The following is a 21668-nucleotide window of genomic DNA, read 5'->3' on the forward strand; positions in this document are numbered from 1 at the left end:
ATATCGTAATCTAATTATTAGACCGTTGGGCTCACGTCCGCGTGGTCTCGGGTTCGGCTCCCTGCCGGTACTTCCCAATTTTCAGCGTCCACCCAGCGTCGTGAGGTAAACCGGGGCGTCACATGAATAAGAGGTAACGACCTCTAGGTCTAGAGACAGGACGACGCAGCGTGCTGACCATGTGTTGTGTCGCGAGGCTAGATGCAGTTCAGCTGGTCGCTAACAGATGGCGTTGGAACGACCCAGGCCCAGAAAGGATTGTACGCCAACTAGTTTGGTTATTATTGTCAACGAACAGCATACTTTTTAGCGCCATAAATATTTACTTTTCTCGATTTTCTCGAATACTACATATAAGAATTTACCGCCTTAAGCTCAATACAGGGTGTCTCAAAAGTACGTATACACTAAGATTGCCAACTCTGAAAAATAAAAAACCGGCACCCCCCAAAATTCCCTATGATATAGGTCTAAGTGTGAAGTATCTCTGTTTGGACCAGGGGAGGCAGGAGGGGACAATTGCTCCCCATCTCCGAAGAGTTTGAGGAAAACGTATACTTTAATCGATTGTCTACTAATATACTAGTACAAAACGTGAAAGCCTTTTGTCGGTGGTGCACTTGCTCCCCCTTCAAGCGAAGTCTGAAATGACTCCGTGGTTCGGACCCATCTATGAGAAGGAAATGTACTATCGTGAACAAAAGTGAATTAGCACCTGTATTCTGCATAATCCTTTGTACATTCACTATAATCTTAATAGATACATTGTGCTATAAATGAGAAACTGAAATCGGCATTGATCATTTTATTGTATTTATCAGTAACTGCCTCTTCTTTAAAATCATCGAAACAGATGAACAAAAATATTATATTAATCTTTCCGTGACAATTTTGTACTTGGAAAATGAAATTTATTCTTTAAACTTATACTTCAACTACAAGAAACTTCTTTAAGAAGTCCTTTTTCACTCTCAATAAATGTATAAAATTCCTTACAAATCATTTTCAAATTTTCCCTGATACAGCCCCTATCATCTCTTTAAAATTGTCTAAACAGATGAACAAAATATGTTAATCTTTGGTAGGTGATGAAAGGTGACAGTTTTGGATTTACAGAATAAAGGTTACTTTTTAAATCTATACTTCAAACTAGATACATATTTGAAAAACCGGTCATAAAGGGGTTTGTAAGAAGTTTGACCGGTCACCGGCTTTAATCAAAATAACAGCAATATATCCGGCCAGACTGGTGAAAAACCGGCCATTTGGCAACCCTAGTATACACCCCTGCTTTGATCAATTATAACATTCTAGCTTACAGGCTTATTTGCTTTGGCTGTTCCGAGCTTAAGATATAAGTAAAAAGACATTAAGAACAAATAATAAAGAAACTAAGTCTATCTGATGGATAATAATAAGAAATTATATAAAAAAACAATGAGTTGATTGTATACCTACTTTTGGGCCACCCTGTATTATTTATCATCTTATCTTGTGACTGTTATTATAGTGAAACAAGTTCAAATGTTAGTCGTGCGCCTGTCGCAGGATCAGGGGGAAAACGTTGCATTTACTCAAGCCCGGGAAGCGGAACCAGTAGTTTTTTTTTTTTTTTTAACTGTTCTTTCCAAGTGTTAATATGAATTCATAATCTAAATAGTTATTAATTGTATTTTGTTTATGAATAGATATTTTTTTTTACCAATTGTATGTACGTGATGTAACCTAATCATTTTGTCTATAGAGGATTTGTTTATCTGTAACCTGATCCGTAGATAGTCATTATCTTATCTTAATATAATAGCTGTCTTGTATTTGGACAACAGTTTGAATTTGCAGTGTGTATAGATACACTTTTAGATACTCGCTTTTAGTATATGAAAAACTTGAGGAAAAATTGTTCATAAAGAACCTTCTACCGTCAGTGAGCTCTTATCAAAAGTTCTGTATTGAATTAAAACCTTGTTTCGTGGCGAGTAAAATCAGGTACCATTTGTTCCAATAGCTGGATCGTATAGTATGTACAGCTTCATACATCTTATGTTAATGCTGCGCTATCTTAAAAAATAAACCAAATAGACAGGCATGCCGCAGGAATGTACACCCCCAAAAATCTTAATTTTCAGAATGTATATTTACTCGTACATGTAAATATAGGTGAGGATACATTATTAGGGCTGGGGTCAGGCCAAGAATACATTTTTAGGGTGAGGTCAAGAATACATTTTGAGGGTGAGGACGACAATACATTTTGTTGACGAAGGTGAATAAAGGTTAGGAAATATGCCTTACCGTGGTCCACGTAACCCCTAAAGCGTCCTAGCTATTATTACCAACAGGGACGTATGCAGGGGTGGGTCCTGGGGTTCCAGATCCCCGAAATTCCGACTTTTTGTAAATTTAGTCTAATTTTAGGGGTGGTTTTACAAATTTTAATATAATTTACCCTCTTATTGAACTTGGAACGCCCCAAAAGCTTTGGCCTCTCCCGTTTAAATTCCTGCGTACAGCTTTTTTTTCTTTTAATGCAAGCTAATAAGTGAGTCTGAATTAAATTAATTCATGATGCTCTTGCAATTATTTACAAAAAGAAAGACCTCATAATTTGTATTTATGCTGTAGCAGCCGCTGAAAGAAACAATCAAGTCCCATGTCATATAATCTTGTTTGATAAAAAAGCATAGTGCAAATAATACATAGCATTGTGTTGATTCTCTTTGCTGTCGGTAGATGGCTTTAGCGGCGCTTTAGAATGTTATATAGTGTTGTGTTATTGCTTTTATTCTTGAAATTTCTCTCTTTTTTACCTGCAGGGCGATGTTAGGGTCAAGTTTGCATTGCAGCTCTCAGGGAGACCGGTTTCTCTCTTGCAATGCCCTTAGGGTCATAAGAACCGAAAAAAGGGAGTTGCCCTGTGTCTGCTCAAGAACACATCAGGGATGTCCAAAGATTTCATGACTAGTTGTGGCATTACGAAAGCAATCAAACATTGTGTGTAGTAAGACTATGTAATTTCGTTTTCGTGGCATCCGCAGCGATGGAGTGGTAGGAGGGGGGGCCTTCGTCGGAGTTCATATTTTTAGTATAATTCCGTAGATTTTTTAGTATCGTATTCGTCCGCTCACTTCTTGACCTTTCGCCGGTAGTGAGAGAGGGGCAGAGGGGAAAGTACTTTCCTTCATTTGGAATTCTGTTGACGTTCGCCGGTTCTTTGTTCTCTTGATGTGTGCTTACATGGTCAGAGTAGGTGAGGTGAAGGTTACCAATGTTCAGGAAATCTTATTGAAAGCAGCGTAGGAGAATACTACGCAAATAATAACGGATCATTGGCAATATCTAGAATTTATGGCGGAAGAATGAAAGGGCTTGTTAAGCAGTGGCGTCATCTCAAGTTTTTTTAATGGGTCGATCTCTCCAATATAATATAAGTGAAGTTTCAAATTTTTCATTAGATTCATTCATTCATTAGATAGATTCATTAGAATAATTTATTAGATTAATATAATTTATTCTGGAACCACGGTGAATCAGTGTTAGAGCGCTTTCTTCTTGTGCTAGAGTCCCTGCTTCGATCCCCGGTGAAATAAGTTTGTGGTGGACAACATCGTATCCGTGGGATTTCTCAGGATACTCCCGTTTCCTCCCACATTCTTATTCACCAACCCTTTTACCATCATTTACTTGTCTTAATGATCGTCTCCTTTAGCCTAACGGACATAATCGTCGGACGTTAAACTGAAAGATATATTTATAATTTATTCTGAATAGTGCTGTCTACGAGACCAGGTGAAACGAGAAATAATGTTTTTCCAGAACCGTGGCATCTCGCTTTGTAAATTTATGTACAAAATTTATGCCGTATTTCCATGGGCGGAGCTATGGGGGCATTCCCCCAAGTTTTTGAAAAAAAAAAACAACAAAAATGCTACTTATAAGATCCTTCAATTCTGATTTGTATTAACCGTGCCCTCCCAGAAGACAAAAGGTCTGCTTCCCCCCCCCCCCCAGCAACCAATTCCTAACTCCACCTATGCATTTCTTTTTTCTTAATTTCATCTACAAATTATCTGAATCCATCAGCATTACGAGACGTTCTTGAAGGGTGCGATATAAAATTAAAAGCATAGTTATTATTACTAGAGTATATTGAGTAATTACTTCAGTTTCTTTAAGCGTTAATAAATGGTCTTAATTGTATTTACAACCACTTTATCAATTTAAAGTTTTCAATACTTTGAATCATTTAACACTAACACAGTGCTTGAGATCTAAGATTTGGATGAACTTTGTGTAGTCAATGAGATTCGTGAAATATCTCGTCTCGTCTCGAATTTAAAGAGATACTTCTCGTCTTGTAGACAACACTACACCAATGGTGAGCGTCATACTACATTTATTATTATTTTTTTAAAGAAATTATTCCAATCAGCACACTCGAGGCTGTCCATCCCTTCAATTTACCTTTCTCCTCGCATATTTACCACTCTGCCCCCAAATTACAATTCTTCAGTTTGATTGTACCATTTTCAATGAAAAATTATGCCCCTCCAAACGATCTCAAGGCGTAACTTATCATCTAAATCTCGCCTATGTGCGTTCTTGGGGACATGCGTCTCCGTGATCTTCTAAATCATTATTTTAAATATTTTACTTAATCCAACACGACAATTACATGAGCATATAAACTTCGAGGACTGTTGTTCAATGGGATTCGAATTCACGAAAGGGGGACACGGTGCAGCTTATAACTTCGAAAGTAAGCATTTGTGCACCCAAATTGGTCTATGTATATTGGCGTGCGTAAAATCGCATATTACATTTGTAAATCCTGTAGTTTTTGGACTTAACGTACAGCAAACGTATAACTGAAAACGCATGTTTTATAATACTTTCTGGATAAGTGTTCCATCTATATGTACTTTCCGTATGAAACAATGCAGGCGGTCAGGATCTCACATACGAATGGACGTATATAACATATAGCTGACGAAGATAACATAAGTATATACGGAAAACTGTTAGACGTCAGACATCCTGCAACGACATGATGTAACATCTAAGGGCAGTGCCTATGTAACATACGGATAACGTATGCTCCGTACTGATTTCTGTAGTAATCAAGAGAATTCCGTATATTTGTACAATATACCGCTGTCCGGAGAACAGATTTTTCTCACTGTACGTACATAGTGTACGTGGGTTTTCTCGGGGTACTCCCGTTTCATTCATATTCTCATTCCATGATCATTTACTTGCCTTAATTACCCATCTGTCGTAGCCTAAAGGGCATAATTATGGAACGTTAACTGAAAGATTTCATTTCATTTTCGAATTCACGATGGATTGCACCTGGCGATCCAAGTCCAGGACCACTCGACAGTAATAATTTTAGATTTTCTCCGGGAGGGGGGAAAGAAAGGGATCTCAATACACAAGGGGTGGAAAATAGTATTACTTTACAAAAATAAAGGGAATCTTCGTTGAGCACGACTCACCTCAACCATAGATTGGTGGGCAACATGGAAATTTTAAAAGGTTTCTCTCTCGTGGGAAAGCTGTTTTATACTTTGATAAGGTCATTTCTTCGTAACTGCATCTAGATATCCAATCTTTGGTCTCCCTCTTCCTGGTTTTCCTTCTGCATTTCCCTCTATGAATACGGTGATCCAATCAGCTACCACTGAGCTACGCTGATCTCATTTCCCCATCCACTGGGATTTAGGATTTAAAATTTAGATTTCTAGGCTTTTGTCATCTATGGCCATTTAGCTCGTCACGAATGAGTGATGACGTCCCTCGACTAGCACACTATCCGGGGAAAGGGAAGGAAGAAAGCGGCCTGGGATCTGTGAGTTAGGTACTACCCCGGTACTATTTGCCTGGTGTGAATGAGAAAAACCCAGGAAAACCTCATCCAGGATGGCTGGCCTGAAAAAGCTTTTTGCATTTTTTCGAGCGAGTACCCCCACCGGAAATCGAACCCCCATCCACTGTTTTTTGTTTCTCTTAAAATAACAAGTTACAGTAAACGGTGATTTGGTCTTCAATATTCGATCTCTTAAGATTTCTAATGTAAGGGTAGCCGTAGCGTTATGTGTAGGTATCATACCAGGCTGAGTATTTACGTACTACATTGATGTAAGGTTATAACTCTACTGGAAGAAACTGGAATGTTAAAAAAGAAACCGAAACACCTTTCTGACGTCCTACTCGTAGTTTAAATAACAAGGAACGAGATTCACAAAAATAAAATGGGAAAGTAAAGATGTTCCAATTAATAAAACAATTGAAAGTTGTACTATGGAAACTTACGTAAGGGTGCGAGTGACAATCGTGAGTTGCGAAGAATTAGAGCGGATCCGTGTAACATACAGTGATCTCAACTTATATGCAACACTTACCATACACAGACACCAAGTCTAGAGAACGACAAGGTTTAGAAGGAAGACTTCTGGGTTTCTCATTCATATAAAAAAAATGCTTTACTAGTGCTAGTGTTGCATAACTTTCTCTGTGCAAAATAAGACATGTTTTAAACGCGAGGAAACATTTTAGTTTACCATAAACTTGAGCAGTGGCGGCGATTGGACGTTAAAAGTGGGGGGCAAGACATGATCTGAATATTTGTATATCAGTATTAGTTTTCCTGGTTCTTTCTAACACTTTATTTGACGACGGGTTGTATAACTAATAGGATACTATCTTTTTCAGTTAAAATATTGTATATCGTATTTCACATTTTATTAAGTAAATTAACTATAGCAACGCAAGTAGGTACTAGTCCTTTGTATTCTTAAACAACGAAAGTGTAAGAAGAGATTTGATTCCTTGCTCATGAACATCTTAAAATTCTATCTGGATAATTGTGTGATCAGATTATTTAATAACAAATTTACAAAACAATAAAATAGAAAGGATAATAATAATCATAGTAATGAATAATGAGGCTTGTTTTGTAGAAGTTACATTGAAACTGGGGAACTGAACAACTTATATTTTTAATTCCACACATACCATTAAATGTATGTTACTACTCTAGAAAATGAAAGACACTAAATACTACAAGCATTTACAAGTTAAATAATACGATATTTAAAGCAATACGCAATTGTAATATTAATTGCTTTGAATTGCAATTAAAGCGCAATTTTTGTAGCTTCCTTAACTCCACCGGAAGACAAATAACCAATACGTACTGACGCAATGACAAATATTATATTTCACCATTTTTTCTGTGAGCCAGTAATACATACAAAAACTTTATATTTCGAAATGAAAGTATCTACATTAAGGGGTCACTTCAAAAAAGTGGGGGGCAAGTGCCCCCTCTTTCCCCCCCGAATCGCCGCCCATGAACTTGAGAATGAATTAGTTCGAGAATGGTTTTTCGGTAGTATTGAAAACATTAAATACTTTTTCTCGTTACAATTTTAAAATAGTCGTAACACAGTTTGAAGATCTTACCATCCTAGAGCAGCTATACCCAACCGTAGTACTACAAGAAATGATTACAGTATTGGATGAAAAGTACGGTATATATATTGATGTTTCTTAATCATCCCTCCCTTAGCCTAACAGCCATAATCGTGGGATGCTAAACAGAAAGAGTCCAAACCAAGGATCTTATAAAATAGAGGATCTGCCCTTACAACAAAATCTTGAAGCCATACGTCACAGTTTCGCCAACCCTACTCTGCCCACTCCGCCCAATAGGAACGCAATATTTTGAGGAGCCAACAATGATAGCGGAAAGGAAAGTAGCCAATCAGACGATGACGGAAACGAGAATAGCCAATCAGACGTGCCGATGCTCGGATGTTTTTTTGGCTTCATTAATTTAATAGGATGAAGGTACATATGGGCAGATCCTCTATTTTATAACATCCTTGGTCCAAACCGAGTTCTTACCATCTTCGCTCTGGTATCTGTTAACAGACTGAAGACCGGACAGATGGACACGGCCGTTCTATAAAACGTCCAGTACTTATGTTTAATATAATTTAGAAATATAATAAAACGAGAAATATAATTATTTGACCTCTTTAGTGTAATTACACTGGGAACTTGAACCTTATGTCTCTAAAGCAGTGGTCCTCAACCTAATTCCTATCACGACCTCCGTTTTATCGCATCCTCTTGCCAGCGACCCCCCTATAATTTCTGGTTTGTGATAAGCTTGTGTGGGATTTTTAATATACTTATTGCGGAGATCTCACGATATCCATCTATTTCTATAATAGTAGAATCCATTTCTTGTATATAGATAGTGGATATAGTAACTTCCATAAAATCTAATGGATTAAAACCAAATTTGGTCAGTTCATTCATATTACTCTGAGAAAAAAAAATGTAGGTGGCGTACTTAAAAAGATAGGTTACATCCGTAATTCCTGTAGTTTTTTGGACTTAACGTACAGTAGACGTAAAACTGAAAACGCATGTTTTATAATAATTTCTGTATAAGTGTTCCATCTATACGTACTTTCCGTATTAAACAATGTAGGCGGTCAGGATCTCACATACAAATAGACGTATATAACATATAGCTGAGGAAAGTAACATAAGTATATGCATGTGATATACGGAAAACTGTTAGATGTCAGACATCCTGCAATGGCATGATGTAACATCTAAGGGCAGTGCCTATGTAGCATACGAATAACGTATGCTCCGTACTGATTTCTATAGTAAGCAAGAGGATACCGTATATTTGTACAATATATCGCTGTCAGGAGAACGGATTTTTCTCTGTGTATACAAGTATCGAATCCGATCCGTCATACTGTATCAAAATAGAGGCTGTTCGAAAACTTTAAAGCTTCATAACAGCCGTAATTTTGGGTCATATGATAAAAAAAATAAAGTGATTTCTAATTTTGCTTTTAAAAAAAACTTGAAAGTTGTTTAAAAAAGTTATTGAATGTTTTAAATGACTTGATAATGTGCGGGGGGGCGCGGTGGCTCAGTGGTAGAGCGTTCACCTCCGGTGCTTGGGGTCCCTGGTTCGATTCCAGCTCGCGCCGTGTGGACTTTGTGGTGGACAAACATCGTGCTCGTGGGTTTTCTCGGGGTTCTCCCGTTTCCTCCCACTTTCTTCATTCCACCATTTCACTCATTTCTCATTATCACCGTCTCCTTTAGCCTAACCGGCATAAGCGTGGGACGTTAAACTTAAAGATTTCATTTCATTTTTTTTTGATAATGTGCGTTACGAAGATTGAATCGGACCTTGCCGCATTAGTGAAATAACAACATTATGATCAGGTTTCAATTTTAATTGTGTTTCAATATGCAGGTTTTGTTGCATTTGTATTTTTCTGGTATTTCAATATGCAGTTCTCATTAGTTTCATATAGTACCTCTTTCATTTAAATTAATTTTTAAACAGCTCTGCACCTGTTGAAAATATTTAGTAGACCTGTTATTTTGTTGTTCTCAACAGTAGGTATAAAAATAAAATTATGCCTATCAGAACAAAATTCAAAATAATATTTAAAAAAATTTCTGGTATTAGATTTTAATTATATTTATCTCTTCCTCATATCTTCGCGACTCCTAGGTTGAGAAAGCCTGCTCTATAGTACTCTTAATCGAAACACTAAAAGAAAGGCCATATAAATGTATTGGTAATGAAAATCGGGTCGGTAAAATTTATCAAAATATTGGTTGCAAAATTTGGTCAAAACTAACGGACGTAAATTATTATGAACGAACAAGTTACAACAAGTAACAAACTGTATGCGTTTTTTTTTTTTTTTTTAAGTATCTAATATATTAAGTTGAACGTTAGCCCTACTCTTAACAAGGTACCAAACGAAGCAATTTAGAAATATGCTATGTGGTTACTATGATTGAAGACACACGTGAAGTTCGTTAACTGTTGTTCATAATGTAGAATTAAATAATGTTACTTAAGTTGTTCCGTTGTTTTAAATAGAAAACATTAATCATTGCCATTTGTGAAATTAAGTTCTCTGTCTTTTTGGCCATCAGTGTGTGTGAGTATATATAATATACGTACACAGTACGTATGGTTAAAGAGAGAAGCCTCACTTGCATGACTGCGTCTGTCTGTGTCACGCACATGCGAAACCTTGTAATTACTCTTTCCACAATCGCATGGGATGACTCACTCCTTTCTCTAATCTTCGCGGAAGTCTGTTCGTACGAGCTATTTACTAGTATATATCTATGGTTTGGTACAGCGTTTGTTACAGCGACGAAAACGGAAAACTTGATGTAAATTCATTCACATTCTCGTTACATATATAGGGTAGGCCTGGGACGCACCCACGAGAAATACCCTCGTGAATGTGGAAGGTTTGTCAACAAAGTTGCATGAAACTGAAAAAAAAATTTTTTTGAAAGACTTTATTTAGAAAAAGTACTTATAAAATAGACTTAAACTATTGTTTTTGGAAAGCTCTTCTTTCTTTTAAGCCCCAAAAGGAAATGTGATGGCAGAAAGTTTCGAAAAGTGTTGCTATTTTCACTGCTAGCATCTAGTTTTAGATAGTGTACATTTACAACGAAGGGGAAGGGGGCGCACATGCACCTTTGTACCCTCTTAAATCCGGCCCTGGCCTCCACCTTGGATCCGCCCCTGTATATATATATATATATATATATATATAGGGGCGGATCCAGAATATGATCAAGGGAGGGGCTAAACCAATTTTTTTTTTTTTTTTTTTTTGAGTTTTTGATGCTCTATCAAATGGAGGGCTCAAAATTGAATAATCAACACCAATATCATCTTTCTGTGACTTACAGTTCCCGAGATGTGTGGGGGCGCGATGGCTCAGTGGTAGAGCGTCCCTGGTTCGATCCCAGCTCGCGCTGTGTGGACTTTGTGGTGGACAAACATCGTGCTCGTGGATTTTCTCGGGGTTCTCCCGTTTCCTACCACTTCTTTCATTCCACCATTTCATTCATTTCTCATCTTCACGTCTCCTTTAGTCTAACCGGCATAATCGTGGGACGTAAAACTTAAAAATTTTATTTCATTTTTTCCCCCAAGATGTGGCTCCTTAAATCTCCCGAAATCGGGACATTTTTGGCCAATATCTCGGAAACGGTAAGAGCGACGCGAAAAATTCCATCGCTTCTTTTAGAAGTTGTTGATGATCCATCGAATGGAGAACTCAAAACTTAAAAATTCCGAAATAACAGACTCAGACACACACACAGAGACACAGATAGACGTAGAGAAATTGGTAACGAACTATTAAGTTCACTGATAATAGAACTAAGTATTTTTCATGAGAAGTGCTAGAACAAGTCTTTATGTTACACCAATTTTTTCTCTGCTAAGCAAGTAGAAATGTATTAAGAAAATGTACTCATGTATGTCGAGTTACAAAGTTATTTGGAGGAGAGGAGTCCGAACCCGGTGGATTCCCAACGTGGGTGCATTCCTGTGTCCGTCTCAAAATTCTCAATAGGACATAGGGAATCCTCGCTTAAAGTTTCTCCGCCAACAACCTTTTAAAATACCCCGTATAGTTAGTTACTCCCTTACTGAAAGGAAACAACACATCTTTTCCCGTCCGCGAGGGTTAAGTGAATCTTTTGCGATGGATACCTGTTTGTCCGCAAGGCATGGACTGTCAACGTAAGTGGAGTAACAATAAAGATCATTTCTCCGTCGTCATAATCCAGTGTATTTGGATCTGGAACATCACTGGAAGGTTACCTCTGGGCTTCTGTGGATGACGATGAAGAAGATCTTAGCTCTAAAGTGTATTAGTAGTTCGTCTATGCCTTCCGGAAACCTAAACATGCGTGAGTAGTTTTGTGGTCGGGGAAATTTTACACGCTCGTAAAAATAAATAAGATTTTCGAACTGCGTTTTCAATAGAGATATATAGAGCACACTACTTTTTTTTTTTCATTGCTTTCCAAAAGAAGTAGTCAGCTTGTCCCTTAATATTTACTAAATTTATCATTATAGTTCTAGTTTCCTTATAGGTGTGCGATTCTTTATAGAAAGCCGCTGAACATCTATGCTTTCTGCACGTGTCTGCTGATAAATCAATCCTCATCTGACAGCAGTGAAGATTCGTAATTAGTCGTGTAATAGAACAAGGAAATGTGAAGTTTTTCTGTGAACTTGCCCGGAGGAAAATTCAATATCTTTCTTTTGACAATCTTCTCACTGATTTTTTTCCCTTTAACTCGTGTGTGTCACATGTTCCTAGAGAAAGTAGTTGGAGCCACTTTTTGTTTCTTTTCTTTAGTTTAATATATTGCACTATGCTTGTGGCCAATCTGCAGCATTTGACAATAGAAAAATATCCCAATTTATTTGTACAAACAGTCCTGGGTGTTTCTTTAACAAGCATGACCCAAGAAAATTTATTGAAACAGTTGACATCCTTGGGGAGACACGGTGGTTCAGTGGTAGAGGGCTTACTTCTGATGCGTGAGGTCCCTGGTTCGACCCTCGGCCAAGTGGTGGACAACAACTGTCCATGGGTTTTCTCGGTGTACTTCTGTTTTCTCTCACAGTATCGTTCCATTAGTTCTTCCATTATCATCCACTTATGCCTTAATCATCCTTCTCCCTTAGCTTAAAGGGCATAATCGTGGGACGTTAAATTGGGAGATTTCTTTACATTTCATTTCAGTTGACGCCTTTACTTAATGATTCAAACTCTGTTTCCAGTCAACCTAATTTTAGTTTTCCTGCATGATATCATGTATTTCTTGGGGCCGCGGTGGTTCAGTGGTAGAGCGTTCACCTCTGGTGCTTGGGGTCCCGGGTTCGATCCCAGCCCCCGCCAAGTGAACTTTGTGGTGGACAAACACCGTGTGCGTGGGTTTTTTCGGGGTTTTCCCGTTTCGTCCCACTTTCTTCATTTCATTCATTACTCATCATCACCGTCTCCTGTAGCCTAACCGGCATAACCGTGGGACGTAAAACTCAAAGATTTCATTTCATTTTTATCATGTATTTCTTTTTTAGTAGTTACAAAATATTATCAAAAACAGTCAATATTTTTAAGAAGTTCCTCATGAGTATTAATCAGTGCGTGTCTAAAGTGTAAGATGCTATAATTAAGTTAATCATATGTTTTTACTATTTAGAAAATGCTGTAATCTAAAATAATCGAAGTTTCAAGAAGTTCCATGTCGTAAAGTATTACGTCTCCAAAGCATATGATGCGACAAATAAACTTACAACGTAACTTTCTAGTACTTATTAAGTACTATTATCTAAAATAGAATGTTACAAATTTCACGTTGTCTCGCCAGTTTTATAGAAATCTTATTTCGTCTTGATCTTCGACAAAACTTTTCGAGTCTCGAAATTTTTCTAGTTTTGTTTTGTAAATTTATCTACAAAACTTAGGCCTTTTTTTTTTTTAAAAAAATAGCTAATTTCATCTAAAAGTTATGGGAATACTTCCGCATAACGAGAAATCCATGAATTGTGTGTGACATAACAACATTTAGACTATATTTGTTATTGGAGTGTATTGTGTAATGACTTGTATGTTGATAAATACTTTTAATTGTGCTCGTATCATATTATCACCTTTTTAATTTATAGTTTTAGTGTAGTAGTCATGTAACACTAAAACAGAGTTCGTGATCTAAGATTTGGGTGAAATAGTGTTGGCCATCCCATGAGACTTTCTAAAGCATCATATCCTACAAGTTATACATTCCAACACCACATATTTGTATATTAGGGTTGTATATCAGTCAGGCGTTTGCTTCATGGCCAAATGGTAAATTTCTCGTCCAGTCACGAGAACGAGACTAAAATTGCCATATTTCTCTACTCGTTACGAATGAAATAGCTGGTTTTCGGTTCGACTCTCTTCTCGTCGGCATTACTGATCACCAGTAGCAAATCTTCTTCCCCACTCTGGTTTTCCTTCTGTCTTGTTCACATCCTTTCCTCTGTCCACATTAGGTCCTCCAAAATGAAATTTCTTCTTAAATCATATTCTAATCAATTTCATTTTCCTACCTGTGTATTACAATGCAAGGTTTATATGTTTGTGGTCAAGAAAAGTTTATATCTTTGTCTCCAATACTTTCGACTATGAGATGTCGAAAGCCACAAGTGCTAGAAACGTGCCGTTTTCACTGCTCGATTCCAAATTTTGTGTAGATTGTCCAGTTCTAATTGAATATTTAAAAAAAAAACGTGTCCGTTATTTCTTTATAAATTATTTTAGGGGTTTACTGGAAGTATTGAAATTTAAAAATAATAAAGCATCATATCCTACGAGTTATACATTCCAACACCACATATTTGTATATGGGGGTTGTATATCAATCAGACGTTTGCTTCATGGCCAAATGGTAATGAAAGTCTAACGAAAACCACTTCTCCAATCCAAGATGAACCTTTATTGTGTGGACTGTTTTGCTTAATGAACACGGTATATCACCGACATTATAATTAATTGCGTATGTAATGTATTTGCTTATTACATACTGCATGCGAGAAGAAAGAAAACACTGATCATACATGAATTAGAAACTCTAACCTAATGTAGGGTCAATCTTGCAAATGATGCGAGATATTGAAAAAAATAATCGAAAAAATCTCCCCTTTATGGTATCCCTTGCCGATTTTTATAAAGACATATTTCACTTGTATCTGTAAAGGGACATGTACAGTACAGATGTTGTGAGGTATGACAAGGAAATTCACGCTCATATGTGAATGATGCGCTGTGTAGAGAGCGCATGTTCAGCTAGTGTAATGCAGTAAGTAGTTATAATGTATATTAAAAAACGCAGTACTTAGTATTCATACATAAAATATGATTATGTAATAACATTATATCTGATATAAACGATCGAAAATGATCGATGTTAGTGTCGAATCCATAGTTTCCGGGTCGCTAACATGAACAGTGACACATCCCGATGCCATTTAAATCCAAACTCAGCTCCGTGACTTGGGGGAAGGAGAGAATATATAAAAATCATCGCAAATGACCGATGTTAATACCGAATCCGTAGTTTTCGGAGTCAATGAGATGAACAGTGACACTTCCGATTCCGTTTAAATCCAATCAGAGAGCGCTTCAGTAATAGTAAAAAGTGAGTGACTAACGAAACGTATTACTTTTTTTAAAAAATTTTAATCCAGTGAAGAGGGTAATGGATGCTAGTTTGAATTAAAAATCAGCGGGTCTGCATAATAAAGATTGAAGACGAGGTATTTCGGTAGGAGGTAGAATGAGGTTTTTATACTATTTACAAATGATATGGTGTTTGTTGCAGAATCTGAAAACCAAATTAACAATATGTTAGAAAACTTAAGAAAAAGCTGAGAAGAATATGGAATGAAAATAAATGTTAACAAAAACAAAAGCATTGGTGTTTGCAACAAAGTGTCGGTATCAAATATAGAACTAGGAGGGGGGAAAGTAGAATAGGATGACAAATTTTCGATACTTGGGTGGTATTTTATTAGTGGGGACATAAATTGGGAAAGTGAAATAAACAACGAAGATAGAAATACGGAAAGGAGCAGAAGGACAAAAATCTATTTTGAGGGTTCTTTGATAGTTAAAAAGAGATAAAAAAATATTTTGTGTGGAGTATTGTACTGTAGCAGAAACATAGACACTGCACAAAAGCGATAAAAAAATAGATTGAAAGCTTTCTAAATGTTGGTGTGGAGAAGAATGGAAGAAATTAACTGAGTCGAGTAAGAAATGACTAATTAGGAAGTTTTAGAAATAGTAGAGGACACAAGAGCAATTTTAGATGTAATTAAGAAGAGAAAAATTAAGTGGCATAGACATTGGTTAAGAAGGAACTGTATCATCATGAGGGACGTACCGTAAGTGGCAAGAGAAAGAGGGAGGTGCGAGAGGGTTAGGGATGGCTCTCTCGTCTCGAAAATGTGCTGTAAAAGTGATGTCTCGACTCGAAAAATGTATATTTTTCTATTGGAAGAGCGTGTCTCGACTCGAATTTTGTCAGAAAAATCCTGTCTCGACTCGTCTCGTGCGCATCCCTAGAGAGAGGGTACAGGTAATGGACGGTATTGAAATACAAAAGTCGTATGTTGAAGACTAAGGGGCTTAGCTGAAGAACGTGCTGCATGGAAGCTTCTCAGTTCGCGCTAAGTGATCTCCCAGTGCCAATAATGGCAGAATACCTATGATGATGATGATGATGATGATGATGATGATGATCACTATTGTTTATATATTTCGTGTAATACGTATATAATTGATTTCCTTTTAACAAAGTTTGAAAATGAAATGAAATCTTTTAAGTTTACGTCCCGCAGCTATGCCGGCCACGTTAAAGGAAACGACAATGATGAGAAATGAATGAAATGGTAGAATGAATGAAGTGAGAGAAAACGGGAGAACCCGGAAGAAAACCCACGAACACGGTGTTTGTCCACCTCAGAGCCCACTTGGCGCAAGCTGGGATCAAACCAAGGACTTATGCACCAGAGGCGAACTCTCTACCACTGAGCTACCTTTGTTATAACAACAAAATTCGTTAATAAACTTTATTAGAAATAGATGTGCAAGTTTTGTGGTTATCTTGTGAAACTTGGGTTCAAGAAAGTTGAAAATAATTTCTAATTGCTGACTACGTTTCATTATGTGTTTCTCTAAGAATATGGTTATTAATAGGCAATAAATAATACAGACGAAATTAGTTTGTATGACTTTGTTACCAACCAGATAATTTGTCATGGTAATTTCTTTCTATAAGATCAATCACTCCCCTTTAGATTCGCATTTTGTAATCCCTCAGTTCGTGTCAGTAGCACGTGGCTGTCTCCCTTATGACGCTGAAGGGGGCTGCTGCCAAGTATAACCACTTCCCCAGTTACTCACCAAATCAGTTCCAGTGAATTCACACACTTGTGTTCTATGTATTGATCATTTCAACCGTTCTTTTTTTTTTTTTTTTTTTTCAATGAGAGAACTGGTTTTTCCTTCATAGAGCATTTTTTTTCTGTTTCTGCAAGTTACAAAGTCAGAGTTGTATACATCCCATGTTCTCTGGCAGTCAGCCGTCGCATTGGATCTTTTCTTTTTCTGTAAAACGAACAATTTATTTAATCTGTCTTTGTGTGCAGAAGTGGTTGACCGGTGGTATCAGTTGTGAATTCGTCTCATGTCTGTGTTTTTGAGTAGTTTTAATTCGTTGGATGGAATGGTATTAACGAGCGAATATAGTGAAGCAGGTGTTTCCAAGTCAACTCTTTTTTCTCTCTCTTAACTTTGTGAATAGAAAAAGAATTATTATCAGTGACTGTGATTTTTAACAAATGAAATAATAAAAATAAACTAGTGAATAAGAACATTAAACTTCTAAAGATGAAGAACGCAACCTATCCAAGTAACAAGTTATGTATGGAACGAATAAGTGTACGAACTGCCAGCGTTGCAAACAACTGAAAATTATCCCGCTACGGACCAACTGAAGAAAAATTATCAGTTTTCTTTCGTAAATTTAGCCTAAGTTGTAAATCCTAACAGATTTGATATGTTATTTTAGTATACGTAGTCGAGATTGGAAATATTTGAAATTACACTAATGAAATTAGGATGCGCCCTACCATTCTGCCTAAAATTAATTTTCCGTGGGTTTTACTTAATTTGTTTTGAAACTATTATTGGCCTTATTTGCTGGCCCAGTGGTTAGCGCTTGTCTTTGTCGTGTGGAGTCCCGGCTTCGATTTCTGATGGTACCTTGTGAAACTTGGAGGCATTACATTAGTTCGGGTTCCGCGCCTGATACACGATCGAACTTGAAAGAGGCACTAAAACTCCAATCAAAGCAACAGACGGACCTAATTTTCTTAGCATATAGGCCTATATTGTGAATTAACCAGACTTACCGGTAGTTCATTTGCTTAGCCTAACTTCTATATTTGTTGTATATCTGTGACTTCATTTTATTATTGGGGGACCACGGTGGCTCAGTGGTAGAGCGTTCACCTCTGCTACATGAGGTCTTTGGTTCGATCCCAACTCGCGCTAAGTGCACTTTCTGGTGGACAAACACCGTGTGCGTACATTTTCTCGGGGTTCTCCCGTTTCTTCCCACTTTCTTCATTCCATCATTTCCTTCATTTCTCATCATCATCTCCTATAGCCCAGCCGGCATAACCGCGGGATTTCATTTCCCACTTAAAGATTTCATTTCCTTTTTCCACGTCTGATACAGCATCGAACTTGAAAGAGGCGCTAAAATTCCGACCAGCCAAACATCGAAGCAAATTTTCTTAACTAGCATAAATACTGTAACTTAACCAAACTTTTTTTTTTTTTTTAGCGATACTTCTATGTTTGTTGTATTACTGGGATTTTATTTTGTTATTGTCCATTCATTGCATTAGAGCTGAAGGTACCGTATATACTGGCAACACTGAATGTGGAGGACGGGGGAAAATGCTGAAAGATCCAAGAGCCCTTGACTCATAATGTAAGCGAGGAACGTGAATCCTCTCCTTTGGACACCACCACCGCGAGTTATAATTTTTCTTCTTTCTCGTGTATATATATTGCTTCCTTTTTTCCTTTTTTTTCCGATTTTTTTTAAAGTATTTACAACATGAATTTACAGTCTCGTCTAGCAAGCGAGTTGCATGTATCTGTGGTGGATACTTAATATTTTTTTTAAATACATATATGTGTGTGTGTTTTGTGTACCTGTATGCATGTATGTGTAGAGGAGATAGGAGGATATCCCGTTAGGAAACCTCTAAACTTGCTGGACTGGTTTTGCTGTTAGTAACTATGGAAAAGATCGACAAACTCGTCGTCTGCAGTTCTTGTGATGGTGGACCAGCTAGTTATTATTATTGTAGCTTCGTGGTTGTTGTTGTTCTTGCACGTTGTTGTTACTAGTAGAGTGAAAATGGTATTACAGAAGATGTTTACTACTAATTCCTCACACTGCTGCAGTCTGTCAAATGCAATAAGGATTGTGCACTACTTCACATGTGTTGATAAATGTCTTCGAACTTAGAAAAAAAAAGTTATCGGCGTTTTAGCTGAGGAAACTTCCCGTCATATGTGTCGGTTTTCCTTTCATTTGGTGCTGTCCGGATGCGGTTTAAAAAAAAAGAAAAGATTTTCTACTTGTAGCGTAACTACATGATAATATTATTCGTGGAAGTGTGATAACCCGAGAACCAAATGTAGTGTCGTTTGTCTTATTTCAATCCAAAGTGTTACTAAAATGAAGTGTTATTATTGTGGTGCTGTTGTTATGGTAGTGCGTTCTGCAGTGTGCTTAGTGATGTAAACACTACATTAGTGAAGACACTACATTTAGTGTAGGGGAAGTGTTAAAAATTGTTATACACGCGCGTGTGTATAATTACGCGCAATAATAATAATAATAATAATAATAATAAGGTGATATGAAGTTTCAGTACAAAGTTAGTCGACAACCAGACGAGGAGATTCCCGAATTGCCGTCCACAGGACCGAATAACACAAACTGTTGGAGGTACTCGACGCGCCCTATTATGGGGGCGATAGCCTTGTGCTGTGGGGTAGTGGTAAGTAGTGCGCTTTCATTAATTGCAATACTTTAAACATGTGTGTGTATCTATAAAGATCTAATGTTCTTTATCAGTCTTCCTTACTATAACATCGAGACATATATTTGTTTTTCTTTGTTTGACCTATCTTCATATTTGTCTTTCGTGTTTTTTGATCAAAAGACCCAATATATTTCAGGCAAAAATTGTCTTCTAGACCTTACATCTGGAGAACTACATATAGTGTAGCCAAACCCAAACTATCACTTAGGGCCGCGGTGGCTCAGTGGTAGAGCGTTGGCCTCTGGTGTATGGAGTCCCGGGTTCAAACCCTGCTCCCGCCAAGAGAACTTTGTGGTGGACAAACACCGTGTGCGTGGGGTTTCCTCGGGGTTCTCCCGTTTCCTCACACTTTCTTCATTCCACCATTTCATTCATTTCTCATCATCACCGTCTCCTTTAGCCTAGCCGGCATAACCGTAAACTCAAAGATTGCATTTCATTTTTCCAAACTATCACTCGCGTATAATGTGTTTATGCTGTAAAAAATACGAAAACTCGATTTAGGGAGCTGTTCAAATATTTTGTGGTCCTTGATCCAAAAATGCATCAAAAGATCCAGTATAGTATTTCAATCAAAAATTTTCTTGTAAGACTTAGATCTGAAGAACTACATATAGTGTAGCCAAACCCATACTATCATTTATCTCAGTATGGTGTGCTTATTCCGTAAAAAATATGGAAACTCGATATAGGGGCCGTTCAAAAATTTTGTGGTCCCTGATGCAAAAATTAATTATTGGCCAATATCGCAATCTTTTGGCCTATTTTTTTTTTTTAAAAAATAATTTTCTTGACGTCTGGCTTAATTCCAGAAAAGTTTCTCCAGCCTTGAGGGAGCAAAATTAAAATTTGGAGGGAGTTGCATTGGGACATTATTTGCTAAAAGACCTGTTCTGCACGAGAGTGAGATGTAAACAAAATCCATCTCTATTCCAGGGTGAAGGAGGGACCGGAGAAAATATTATGAAACAGAGGCTTACCGATGGAGAGGTCCACCAGTCCGGACCCCCCCCCCACCAGAAAACTTCGTACACATTTGTACACTTTCTCAATAAACTTATAAGTTACTTGTTTAACAGAAAAAAATTGATCTTACACTTTATCTGCACTCTTTATCTTATAAAAATGATCTATTTCTTTAATTTTTTTCTTGAAAATATAGATAAAGATATTTTACAATTACTCATCGTCTTTTCTGATTCAGAATAATACCTGTTCAATACTAAAGCCTGTGACAAAAATCTTGGCATTTCAGCTAAACGAATAAAACGCAAGCTCTGGCGCGACGTTGCCAGGTGGTAAAGGAGTGTGGCTATGGCTAAGCAGACAAACTACAGCGCGATCAGGTGACAGGGGATAGACGTGGATGTGTACAAAATAAACATGGCAACACCGCTGGCCTCTCATTTGCTAGAAGCATTTAAAGGGAACTTGGAGCGCCGCCTTCAAATGGCAAGATGTTTGTCATGCCGTTTACATGGACATAATGGCTTATAATATTAGATACCTCTCCAAAGCTTGGACACCTCCTAACAAGAATTTCTGGGTGCATGCTTGTTATGAGATCATTATATACTGAAAATGGAAACACACATTGCATTAAACAAACATCCATTTTAATGCACTATTATGACTTTAAAAAAAGAAACACCATAAATTATTGATTTTACAGAAGTTAATATATCACTGAATAATAAATATATAACCCTCCTGGTTCCCAATATCAGGGTTACGCCTCCCTTGGGAAGCGTGAAGAGCGAGAGCAAAAGGGGGCGCAAGCTACTAACATAAATAAACTGCGAAATTATAATTAAAGCACCACTGGAAATGAACAATTGCAATTCAAATGTAGCGAACTTTGCAAACGGTACATGTTTGACATTTTGCCTTTCCTGTTCCTATTCCAGATTTCTACGTTATTGTAAACTAAATAATCATGGAAATTAAAATTATTTACAAAATTATCAAAAAATGGGTACAAAATGTTGTTTCAGTGCTTCACACGGGTTTCAAAATTTTATCAAGTAAGAACAAAGTATTAGTATTGTTTTCGAGAATTTTAAGATTCAATGCTGCGTCTAAACTCGCAGAGGGCAGGGGTCAT

General features: G+C 37.2%; 1 protein-coding gene across 2 annotated transcripts in view; it reads left to right on the forward strand.

Moving 5' to 3' along the window:
- Window positions 1-21668, forward strand: part of LOC145669684 (uncharacterized) — an 824581-nt gene that overhangs the window by 591454 nt on the left and 211459 nt on the right. Inside the window, exon 1 of one of the 2 annotated variants that reach the window (XM_081737957.1) lies at window positions 18539-19519. The exons of the other annotated variant lie outside the window; for it this stretch is intronic. Within the exon in view, the coding sequence (XP_081594083.1) occupies window positions 19379-19519 (141 nt within the window). The 5' untranslated portion in view covers window positions 18539-19378. Of the gene's footprint in view, window positions 1-18538; window positions 19520-21668 lie in introns of those variants that run through there. 2 annotated transcript variants of the gene reach the window in all.

Source organism: Thermobia domestica, chromosome 14, assembly GCF_964235325.1.
Source record: "Thermobia domestica chromosome 14, izTheDome1.hap1.1, whole genome shotgun sequence".
Taxonomy (NCBI): Eukaryota; Metazoa; Arthropoda; class Insecta; order Zygentoma; family Lepismatidae; genus Thermobia; species Thermobia domestica.